General features: G+C 37.9%; 1 protein-coding gene across 1 annotated transcript; it reads left to right on the top strand.

The window, feature by feature from the left end:
• Positions 1 to 1,286: 1,286 nt before the first annotated feature.
• LOC135626333 (auxilin-related protein 2-like) lies at positions 1,287 to 11,258 on the top strand. Its single transcript, XM_065131561.1, has 8 exons — positions 1,287 to 2,147; positions 5,202 to 6,786; positions 6,865 to 7,000; positions 7,134 to 7,231; positions 7,384 to 7,449; positions 7,673 to 7,762; positions 9,204 to 9,380; positions 10,861 to 11,258. The coding sequence occupies exons 1-8, from the start codon at positions 1,474 to 1,476 to the stop codon at positions 10,897 to 10,899; spliced, it is 2,865 nt and encodes a 954-aa protein (XP_064987633.1). The 5' UTR covers positions 1,287 to 1,473; the 3' UTR covers positions 10,900 to 11,258.
• The last annotated feature ends 1,102 nt before the right edge of the window (positions 11,259 to 12,360 follow it).

A 12,360-nucleotide genomic window follows, 5' to 3' on the forward strand; every position in this document is an offset into this window, starting at 1 on the left:
TCCTCTTTTGAGTATCTTAACTAGGAAGCTGAGAATGATTGACATGTCAATGCTAACTTGAGAGAGAATGTGAAATATCTAATGATTAAAGAATTATTAATGTTGAAAATCTAATGATTAAGGATATCTATTTCCTATTTTAAGACATATAAACGAGATCAAATATATGAAACAATCAATCGATATTATAAGGACTATAATATGAAATATACTAGAATAAAATAATTTAATATATATATATATGTATAATTAATTAATTTTCTTAGTTATTATAGTCAACCTATATATATATGTATATATTCCTTTGTTTAAAGGAAAAAAATGGCATGAATAAAAAAAAAATTCTCTTACAAAAATACCTTTGTATTCATTAAAATTATCATAATTTATTTTTAATTAATTTAGAATATCATTAATAATAAATATCAAATTTATTATATGTTTGGAGATATTATTAAATAATTAATATAAGAATTTGAATGATTTTGGATAAAAATTATAAAGGATTCAACATATTTTTAAAATAAACCATATAAAAAATTTATTTTTTTTCCTCTTTGTCTTAAATTTATATGTGAATATTAAAAAAAATTATAATATATAATTATGAGTCATCATCCAATTATAATGTTTTCTAATAAAGTTACAATGGTTCTGGTTCACTTACAATTGTAGATATATTAAAAAATATTGTTAAATTAAAAAATGTAACTCCATTTAAAAGAAATGTAAACAAAAACACTATAACTCAATTCAAAAATATTATAAACAAAAAACATTGTATTACTTGACCGGGTTAATTCAAGCTAATTTATGGTAGGAAATTATTTTTTGAGAATATTTTTTACAAAGGGAAGAAGATCTCTTTGAAAAATATAAAAATAAGGGAGAAATTCAAAATGGTTTTTCTCACAAATTGTTCGAAAGAAGAATATATGAAATATATAAAAAGTATTTTGGGGAATTTATTCTCATCACTTTCTTTCTATCGAAACTTTTTCTTCTGCATAAGTGGTGGAGTATATTAGTTAAATTTTCTTGCAAGAATATATATTATTTAAGTTACTAACCCACGGAATTAAGCAGGTCTTTGTAATATCATATTAATTATCAATCGCGATTAATACTTACCTCCTCGGATTAGTCGCTTGGTTTCAAACACCAAACACTCGCACCCTCAACAAAACCCCATCCCCATGTGATGTGGGTCCCGCGCCAAATTTAGGGCGTGCGACCGTGTCCACCACCGCCCTCTCGATCTCCATCTCCCTCCCCCCGCATGGGTCCCGCACCGAAGACAAAAAGTCTAACACCATTTCCTCCTTCCCCGGGCTCGAATCCCTTCCTCCTCTCCATCTCTCCCCCCGATCTCTCCTCCCATCGTCGGCCTCCGCCCGCTGGATCCCCGCCGATCGCCGCCTACAGAGGCCGCTCCACCTCTACCCGCATCTCGATCGCCCGTCTCGACCCCCCATGGACGACTTCCCGGGCATCCTGGCTCGGGATTTCGGCTTCCGCCCCCAGGGAAAGTCCGTCCCCATGGCCGCTTCCAAGGCCGCTGCCTCGTCTGGCGGCGGATCCGCGAATTTTGAGTTCGGATCGGGCAGATCCTCCGCAGCAAACGGCTCCTGGGGCAAATCAAGATCCGGCTGGAATCCCAACTCCGACAGCGAGCCTTGGCTTGGCGATCACGGGGTTGAGATCTCTGAGAGCCGCAGCCCCCCGGCTTACGATGATGTGTTTGGAGGTCTGGCGAGGCCCTCGAATCGGTCGGCCTCGTCTTCGCCCCCTCCTGCTTTCGACTCCATCTTCGACGGGTACAATAAGGATGCGGCTGTAAAGCCGTCGTCTTCGTCTTCTTTGCCTGTTTACGATAAGCCGGTCTATGACGATGACATCTTTGATGGGGTGCCTGGGGTGAAGAGCTCGTCGTCGTTCAAGTACGATGATGTCTTCGGTTCGATGTCGTCAGGATCTAATAATGTCTACCCTCCTCCATACGAGGATCTCCTTGAGAATCTTGGCAAGCCAACGTCGGAGTCTAAAGGTACGAGTTATAGGGGATCCGCTGTTGAAAAAAATCAGGACTTGTCTGGTTTCGATGATCTTATTCCTGGTTTCGGTGGGAGCAGTCCTCCTAAGAAAAGGTACGGTGCTAGATTCATGCATGCTATTTCAACATTGGACTATATATATATTTCTTGTTATTGGTTTTGTCCATGCCTAGTTAGCAACGTGGAAGAAATGTCTCCTAGAACTAATTACTTTAAACTACAAATTTGACAATTAATTAAGACGGAGGTTTTTTGGTGTTTAGTCTAATTGTTGATTCTGGTCTCCTGGATCAAAAAATGTATGTATGTCTCTTATGCTTAAACTTTGTGCTGTTCACCCATCATGTTGGGGTGGGATATATCTCATTATGTTGGGCTGCAGGACAGATCTGTTGAAAGAATTTTCAGTCACAAAGTTTCATGCCACCTGTCAGCTACCCTTCTTTTTCTGGCTCTGGGATCAGCTGTGAAAAGGATAGAATGTTATGCATATGCAAGCATGCTTTTGTTTGAAAATGATGATATTTTATAAAACTGATACATGGTTAAGCAATTGCAAGCAGATTGCATTGGAAAGATAATAATCTCAGAGTTCAGTTTTACAGTATATAAATAGACAGTTTTATTTGGACATTGTGATGCCACTCCCTGATCATTTGATGTCCAGAGCTGTAAAGAGGAAACAGATTGAATATGGATAAGACCGATTGTGGTTCCTTTATCATCCCAAAACTGGATCAAAATCTTTATCTATGTCCAAGACAACAGTAATTTGTGTTGTGAGCATCATCAATGCCTATTTTATTATTTTAATTCTTGATCCTAATATTGCTTTTTCTTGAACCTACTTTTTGTATTATGTTCTTGCATATACTTTTGCTATACAACGGTAAAGCTTAATGCCTACCATAAGATATCATCTACTCCCAAATTTACTTGAACAAGGTGGCCAGGTACATTCTGTTGAAAACCCGGCATCTAGCCATTTCTTTTTCTTTCACACCCATTTGCTTCTGATTTCAGATAGTTAGAAGTTTCTGCTTGTTACTACCTTACTTGGAACATGAACCAATTTCCTGCTCCATATTAGTGCACAATATACTTTGGGGTTTTTGTTCTTTGATTATTTCAATGATTTTTCATCATTTTATTTTTAATTGGTGTGACCTCAAAATTTCCAGTCATGCAATATTTCTTAATCAATATTTCCTGGAATCAGTCATTCATCTCAATGTTCTCTTCTTATTCAACATTTGTTTATTATTTCCTGTAACCAATCAGTTGTCTCAAGAATCTCCTTTTAAAAGTAATAACACATGGTTACCTATTAGCCATCTTTTTAGATTCTCACCAAATATAAGTGATTTTCTAGGGTAAGACAGTCATCAGACAAACCTCTTAATTTAGTCATCTTTCTAGCTTTATGAATGATTTGTTCTTTGGTGTAATTCTTCTGATTATTTTTTTCTTGATCTTCTTTTTTAATCAAAACTTAAACTTATTGTTTAATATTAGTAAAATTGTATTTGGTTACTTGCCATAGTCTTTTTATACCTTGAAATCCTTGGGTTCTTAGTTTTCAGTAAAAGTCTGGAGTTTTTTCATATTCCAGTTACCTGAACAAAAATTCCTCAAGTTATCATATGATGTTTAACCTGACACCAAATACGCCTGGTACATTTTTGAGAAGTCCGGGTAGATAATCACTCAAAAGGGAACTTTTTCCTTTTTCCTAAACCACTAGAAGTGATGGAAATTAATCTCTTCAGTCACGTGTCACAAATTCAATGCTTCTGTTATCTAGATAAAGCAGAGAGCTGATTATCTCGACTGGCATTGATGGACAATTAATTAGTTTTTAGTCCAATTTAAATGTATGATCTGCAAGTTTGAATGGTTAATCTTTGGACTCTGAAGAAATTTACCGAGACTAAAATGTATGTGCATTGAATTCTAGACTAGAAGGCAACTTGTGATTATTATTTCTCACATTTTAAACTCAATCATGGTTTTATGTTTCGGCCTTATACTGGTTTGATAACTTATTATACTGGTATTTATGTACTAGGAGATATACCAACTTGTGTTGCATGGTATAACTGATACCTAATTAGAAATGAATACGAACATTATATCTACAGTATCATTCTATATGTTTTGTTATTAGTATTTGATGACTGGTAAATGTTGTCTGATTGATAGTTAAAACCTTGAGATATATACATGTACACTAATTATTAGTATTATTTTGTTGGTTTACTGACACTTACATGGAATAATAAATTCACTGATTACACTGGTGTAACCAATATTTAAAATCTTGAGCTAAATACATTTACACTGAAGTGCATTATTTACTTTTTTTCCTAAGACAAACATGTGGAATAATAATCTCACTGATAACACTAGAACTAGCAAGGACCCCTCTGTTATGCAGCCATTGCACCACATTGTTTGATCTTTGTATACATCTGTAGAGAAGAACACAATTCTCTTGGATATGTTCTTTAGATATAACTATAGAATGTACATCCCAATTCCAGTATCAAATGAGAGTTGGAATGTATAGATGTAGAATGATAATTTCCATCAGACCATCAGCTGAGTTGTCTTTGAAGCTTATCTTTTAGTAGTTTTCTATAGCAGCCTTTTGGTCTTTTTCCACAATAAACTTTAAATTTAGTTCATTTGAGTTTGGAAAGTGATTCATTTTCACTGTGTACAGCAGTCAAACGTGTAGATGCATGTGCTTTCGTGATGTAGGATTGGAGCTACAAGATTTCCAAAGTACAAGTCATTGCTTTTTTAGGAAAATCCCTTTGGAAAACTTAGAATGTAACTGTACTTAAGTTTTGAGGAATATTCATGAAGTATTCTTAGCATATCCTTGTGATCCTATATCATGTTTACTCTACAGAGATGAATTGAACACTCCTATGGCAGTTTCCTCTTTGCTTATTTAACAGTGCCAATGAACACTCCTATATCATGTTTACTCTATGTTATAGCATTATGGGATTAAGGGCAGAGTCTATGCTCCACTCATCTTGTGATAGATGTCTTCCTGCCGTATTGAGGCTCTGCATTTTCATGTTATAGTTGCCATTATCTCTTATTGTCATATTCTTTAATACAAATGTTTTGCAGAGAGTTTTCAGTGGCTAATGAACAGAAGCCCGCTGTTTCATCAGCTAAACCACCTGCCAGTACGACGGAAGATCCCTTTGTTGTTTTAGAGTCAAAACCTCCCTCCACATATTCAGCCTCTGGGTTCTTTGCTGACCCTTTGGAACACATTAGTAGACCAGAAAACTTTGGGAACGTGAAAGTTGATGCCTCCTCCAATAACAGTGGAATACCTGATGATAGTATTGCTTCTAATGGAGTCTCAAGATCAGAACCCTTCTTTACAACTCAAACAAATGATGTTAGAAGGGACAAGAGCCCTCTAAAAGGTGCCCAGAACATGAGCTCTGGACACAGAACAAAACCATCTTCTCAATCTCCAATGGATGCTTTTGAGAACATCTTGCCAAAGATGCAGACTAACAAACCGTCTTACTCTGAAGAATCTGGTGGCAGCAGTGGTTTTCAAAGTTCTGACACAGTTGGAAGAAATATCTCGGGAAAATTTTCAGAGTCCAATGAACAACGGGATACAGCAGATGATGTTTGGCTTACTGTTGATGAGGTTCCCCTCTTCACTCAACCTACTACTGCTCTGCCACCTTCTAGGCCACCACCTCCACTCGTGATCAATCAAGCTCCTTCTAGTGCTACTGTGACAAGAAAGGGTAATGAATTTTATAGTCACCACAATGAATCAAGAAGGAAGCCTGTTGTATCTCCAATGGATGAACTTGAAGATTTTGTAATGGCCAAGCCTCAAATGCCTTCCCAAGATCATTCAGATATTTTTCCTGGTGAAGAAGAAATTGAGACAAATTCAGCTGCTGCAGCATCTGCGGCTGCCATGAAGGAGGCCATGGATAGAGCTGAAGCAAAATTCAAGCATGCTAAGGAGGTAAGGGAGAGGGAACGTGATTCAAAATTTGCTAAAAATAGGGAGTCCATGCTTCAAGAAGATCTGGAAGATACTGATAAACAAGAAAGATTAAATTGGGAACGGGAACAGAAGGAACGGGAGTATAAAGAGGAGCGACAGAGACTTGAAAAGGAAAGGGAGCAAGAACTTGAGAGGGAAAGAGAAAGACACAGACAAGCTGTGGAGAGGGCTACAAGAGAGGCCAGAGAAAGAGCTGCTGCAGAAGCTCGAGTAAAGGCTGAGAGGGCAGCTGTTGAGAAGGCAAATGCGGAAGCACGGCAGCGAGCTGAACGAGCTGCAGTTCAGAGGGCAGCTGCCGAAGCACGTGAAAGAGCTGCAGCAGAAGCAAGGGAAAGAGCAGAAAAGGAGGCCAGAGAAAGAGCTGAAAGGGCTGCTGCAGAAGCGAAGGAAAGGGCAGCTGCAGAAGCACGAGAAAAGGCTGCTGCAGCTGCAGCACGAGAAAGGGCTGCTGTGGATAGAGCTGCAGCAGAAGCTCGGCGTAGAGCTGAAAGAGCTGCAGTAGAAAGAGCTGCTTCTGAAGCTAGAGAAAGAGCTGCTGCAGAAGCTCGAGAAAGGGCTGCTGCAGCTGCAAGAGAAAAACAACAAAAGCCGGAAAATGATCTGGAGTCCTTTTTTGGTATGGGTGCTCGAGCAACCAGTGCACCAAAGGAAAGAGCTACGCCGTCGGTGAGAGCCAATTTGAAATTATTGGGAGCAATGACTTTTAATTTCTGCAGGTTATCACTTACAGGTTAAATATTTTAGGAAGCTATGTTTGATGGTCAAGCACAAAATAAGGGTGGTTTTGATGCGACAAGGAGAACGACTTCGAGTTACTCCTCCGTCAGAAAGACAGCATCGACATCAAATTTTGCAGATGATCTAGCTTCCATTTTTGGAGGTAATATTCTTATCTGTGCAGCTTGGTTTTCAATTTTTGCTTTTCTGCAGTGACTCTTTTTGTAGATTGTTTTATCTAATTATTGTCTCTCATCCTTATCCTTTCCTTCCCCCTCTTTTCTTTTAATTAAAAGGCCCTCCATCATCTGGAGAATTTCAAGAAATTGAAGGAGAGAGCGAAGAGAGAAGAAGAGCTAGGTTGGAACGACATCAAAGGACACTTGAGCGTGCGGTAATGTTTTTTTTTTACCTTGGTCGTATTGTATAAAAATGAGGATAGCCACTTGTGCTTTTCTGCTGGAAATGAACTATCTGATTCTGGAAGTGCATAACTTGGCTGCAGTAAATCTTTATTTTTGGCATAATAGTCTCGATTCTGTACAGGCTAAAGCTTTGGCAGAGAAAAATGAGCGTGATATGCAGACTCAAAGGGAGCAGGCAGAAAGACATGTATGCTTTCTAGTTTCTACTTTTCCCAATGCTATAATTAGTCTTATCAACTATTTGTCTCTCCCTCTCTCTCTCTCTCTCTCTCTCTCTCTCTCTCTCTCTCTCTCTCTCTCTCTCTCTCCCCAAAAAGCTTATATCACATTTTTTCTATTCTTTGTTCTAAGGTCATTGTCTCATACGCATTGCTTGTCATCTGTCTGATAATTGTCCATGCTAATTTCAGAGGATTGCTGAAACCCAAGATATTGAGATAAAACGATGGGCCTCTGGTAAAGAAGGCAACTTGCGCACCTTGCTATCAACATTGCACTATGTAAGCAACTGTTCTTTCATATCACTGAATTTGTTGCCAATATTTTGAGATTGGCATGTTGCATTGGTAGTGGTTATATTTCTTGCACCTGTACTTCTAATATTTTCTTGCCCTGAATTCTGTCTTTTGTAAAGTGTAGTCTCTCTTTTGAACTCCTTAATATTGATCATTCTACAATAGGACATGTGCTTTCAGTCAAATGCTTCTTCACTGTTTACTTCAAATATGTGTTGTTATTATAGTACTGGAATATATCAATTTGTCTTGAATCATGCCACATGCCCCTCTAGCTATTCTTTTTTGTATGTTACTAAGAAAATCTTAGGAGTTAAATGTCTTCGTAATGTGAAGGGAGTCATAATTGATGCCTAACAGATATCGTGATGTTGATATGGTCACCCAGTTGAATTATATCTAATTGGTTGTTGCAATTATTCAACTTCCTTACAGACCTTACCAGATAGGGTGTCATGTTTAAGGCAGTACGGAACAGAACTAACGATTTGTAAAGTTTTCACTCTTATCTGGACAACCTGAATCTTTATGATAAAATCATAAAAGTATGTACTATGTGTTGTGTGCCCAAAGATATCTAGGAGCTTGTGTAATACGCCTTATGCCTAGGAGAATTAGTTCCATGGTGGAACTACAATGTCCATTTATAGGTAAGAATGTCAAATGATATGGAAAATTCTTCAAAGCAGTGTTAATGAGGTTACTATTATATTAAAGGTCATCAGTGGTATGTTGGAGTTGGAGGTGGAGGGACTAGGTGGAGCAGGGTTTTATCAGTCGGCATATCTTGAAAAAGGTGGAGGTGGGGGATAGGAGGAATGAACGAGGGAGGTTCCTGATTTTGATCTTTCCATCTAATTGCTTGTTAGCCTTGAAATTGTGAACAACTTAACAGTCTTTTGTAGTCACAAATTGTTTCTTAACCCTTTGTTTGAATCAACTAACTATCATCATAATTCATGCATGTTAGGATTCATTTTATGCTTTTAATAAAATATGAGAAAGCAGTTGGGCATTCATATATATATTTAAATATAAATATCTGTACTTGGGAGGACATCTGTGTCATGATCAGATCAAAAGAGAGACCTTGTTCAATTGGAAATGTGCTTTTGTGATCGTACATAATGTGCTACTTGCATGCAGTTCCGGCAGATGAATGTACATATATATGAAATTTAAGCAGTCGGCGGCGGAAGGGTGTCAAACATATGTCAGTCCATTCTAGTGGAATTTTTTTTTTCAGTTTTCTAAAGATAAACTTCAGAATTTGATTGAAGTTTTAAGGGTTCATTTGGATATGCAAGAAACACATTTTGATTTTGTGTGGGAAGTTCAGTATTTACTTAAGACAAATGGACCGGGATTTGACGTTAATTGTCACCTACTTGTTGATCATCTTCCTGATTTTACAAAATGTTGGCAGGTACTCTGGCCTGAGTGTGGTTGGCAACCTGTATCTTTAACCGATTTAATCACTGCCGCGGCTGTGAAAAAGGTCTATAGAAAAGCAACTTTGTGCATTCATCCTGATAAAGTTCAACAGAAGGGTGCAACTCTTCAACAAAAGTATATTGCAGAGAAGGTGTTTGATCTCCTTAAGGTATGTATCTCATTGCAACTTGCTCCCAATTCTTGTTGATTGCTTTCATAATGAGCTTTGCAGTCTCAAGAAAAAGTAAAATGGCTATTGTTTTCATTTTGGTGTGTCATGTATGTTATGAACTAAACAACAACAGTGGTTTTGCAACCCTTAGTGTTCTTTAGAACTCAGAGCACCATTTGAAAAGAGGATTACAAATTTCTTGAACCAAAGCTTGGGTTTGGTATCATCATTGAAGAACTTGATGAACAGATGAAGAACATATATTATAAAATGAGGGTTTTATTACATTTTGAGAGGCTCATTGATGTGTCCTGATGAAGGCTACGAGTTTTTGAGCTAAAAGTCTTCTTATTTAAAGAACTTAACCTGAAACCCATAACAGTTCTATATCCCCTTTATTAGAAATAAAAAGTTTTATCACTTTGAGAGAAACCATACAGCATAGATCCAACTTATTTAAATGTTTACGCCCTCTTCAGATATATTAGTTTCCTGAGCTTTGTAATTCTGCAAAGATTGCTGAACTTGTTTATCTTGGAGAGCTTAGATTGATATCATAGGAAAGGTTCGCAATATCGTACCGTACCGGTATTTCGACCTGGGCTCAGTACCGGTATGGTACGGTGTACCGAGCACTGTAGCACTGCTACAGTACAGTCCTACAATGTACTGGTACACTGTAGCACTGTATAGTGCACCGTACTGCAACAGTGCACTGTACTGCTACAGTATCGCCGTACTGGGCGGTCTGTATACCGCTGGCCTGTCGGACCGGTATGTATCGCCCATACCGAGCGGTATGATTCGGTACAGCAGACACACTAGGAAGTATACTAGTGATCGATGATATTAATATTTTAAGAATGTTTTGTGAAGTTAATTCATGCTTTGATTACTCGTAGTTTTGTGTTTATGAATCTTTTATGTAGGTGATTGAACATCCCATTGAAACTTGTTTCTTGTCCCCCCTTGTATGTGTGGTTTTACCGAGGAACAACGGTAGCATAAGTTTAATGTCTGGATTTAAAACATTATTATTTCTTAGAAAATACCTTAATTTACTAATACATCACTTTGGGCCAATATGCTCTGGTACCTTGTTAATTTAATTTTCTCTATTTAATAGATCAGGAGTTCTACCGGGTAGCTGGGCCGTCTTGTCTCGTCATGTTCTGTTATTATGGTCTATATTCAGTTATCCAGATTAGGAAATTAGCTAATAGCACTGACCTGATCTAGGCATGTCCTTGTCAACATGGTGCCCTGCAGTCTTTGCAATCGAGTTCATAACCTAGACAGCCTTATGCTAGTTTTGTGTGTGTCGTAGTGTGATTATCCTTCTCTGAAAATTCTGAAAGTAGGCAATTGTAAGAAAATGACGGGAAGACAAGCTAGTTTGCTGTGAGAAGCTTGATCCGAGTTCAGTGTATTCCTTTTTGCATTTGTTATCAATCTGTTCCTTTGTGATGTGAAACAGGAAGCTTGGAACAAATTTAACTCGGAGGAGCTCTTCTGATGTCCCTGAGATACGTTGTATGTCAATTGCATAAGCTATCCTGGAGCAAAACTCCATCATCAGTTTCGCCAAGGCCTCGATTTGTTGATTTTCTCTTTCAAGTTTTCATTTCTTGTTTCTAATGTGTTGATCCATGAGTGATGCCTTTTATATTAGCTGCAGCCACATATTAGAGACATCGTCTGCTGTAAATGTATTTTGCTTCTCATATATCACTGTTTGAGTAGCAGGGAAGGGCAGGAGTGCAACATATTATGTGAATCCCCTGCTTATCTCTACTCAAGCCTACGTCACGTTGCGGAACCTAGTTTTGATAATCAACGATCTTGTAAGTGCAATCTATTTGTTCCTTTCATGAAGTCATGTTACTCGTGTAAGACCACAATTTTCAAGACTACAATGGTTAGGCTGTACCAAAAAGAACCTCGTGTTGGGTTTGTGTTCTGCAATTGTTTCATCATAGCGTATGATTGCAGATTACGTTATTTAGTAGTTATGTCTCATAACTTGATTTCAGGCTGTACCAAAAGGTCCGGATGCAAAAACAAAGCCTCATAACACTCGAGGTTTTGTGATCAAAGCCTTGGTTCATCCCTTTCTCCTCCTTTACGACTCTCATATCAGGGAGGATGTTCATCCGTGTTTGCGTCAGTCATATGATGTAGGATTGGGATCAATGTGGTTGTAGTACTAATAGTTGTGTTCACAGATAGCTAGCTTTGATCACAATACTTGAAGCGATATAATTTTGATTCCATATATTCAGGAAATGGATGGAATAACGAAAGAGGAGAGAAATATCCGATATAGATATCCGAGCAACTTTCGATCACATTGGTGCTTGCTACCACAACATACTAGACAAATAAATTCCTGTCTCTTTATAGAGCTCAAACATTACAATTAGTTTGCGACTCAACAACTCAGTACTTACCAAACTTAAAACTCTAAATCATATACAATTCTAGTCACAATCAAACTCAAGACTCCTAAAGCAACATTATCTTAATTGGTGACTCAGGTGATGATGAGCTACCATCATTCCTTTGAAACAAAGAGACTACTTGTTCTGATGCAAATTAATGGAGTTCTTGTTACAAGGAAAGAGAAGAACCTCAAAGAACTCGAGGCTGATATCATCGCTACTTAGGAGGATTGTTTTTGTTGCACAAGCCTTGTTCACTTCTTAAGGTTTTGTTTCTCTGTGTGCTAATCTTCAAGTATGGTGGAAATGTATCAAGTCATGATCCCACCCCAACCGCCTTACATGCGTTGGCAAAGAAATTGTGTGCGACTTTCCTTGAACTCTAAGTTAAACATGCAGAGGGTACGAAACCCCCACCACAACCCAACCAAACCCAACCCAACCCAACCAGAACAACACATACTAGTCAACAACTACATCTCAACCATAATCCTAGTGGGGCTATTCGACTGTTGCTTCAAGATTGTTCGATAACA

This window comes from Musa acuminata, chromosome BXJ2-11 (genome assembly GCF_036884655.1).
Source record: "Musa acuminata AAA Group cultivar baxijiao chromosome BXJ2-11, Cavendish_Baxijiao_AAA, whole genome shotgun sequence".
Lineage (NCBI taxonomy): Eukaryota > Viridiplantae > Streptophyta > Magnoliopsida > Zingiberales > Musaceae > Musa > Musa acuminata.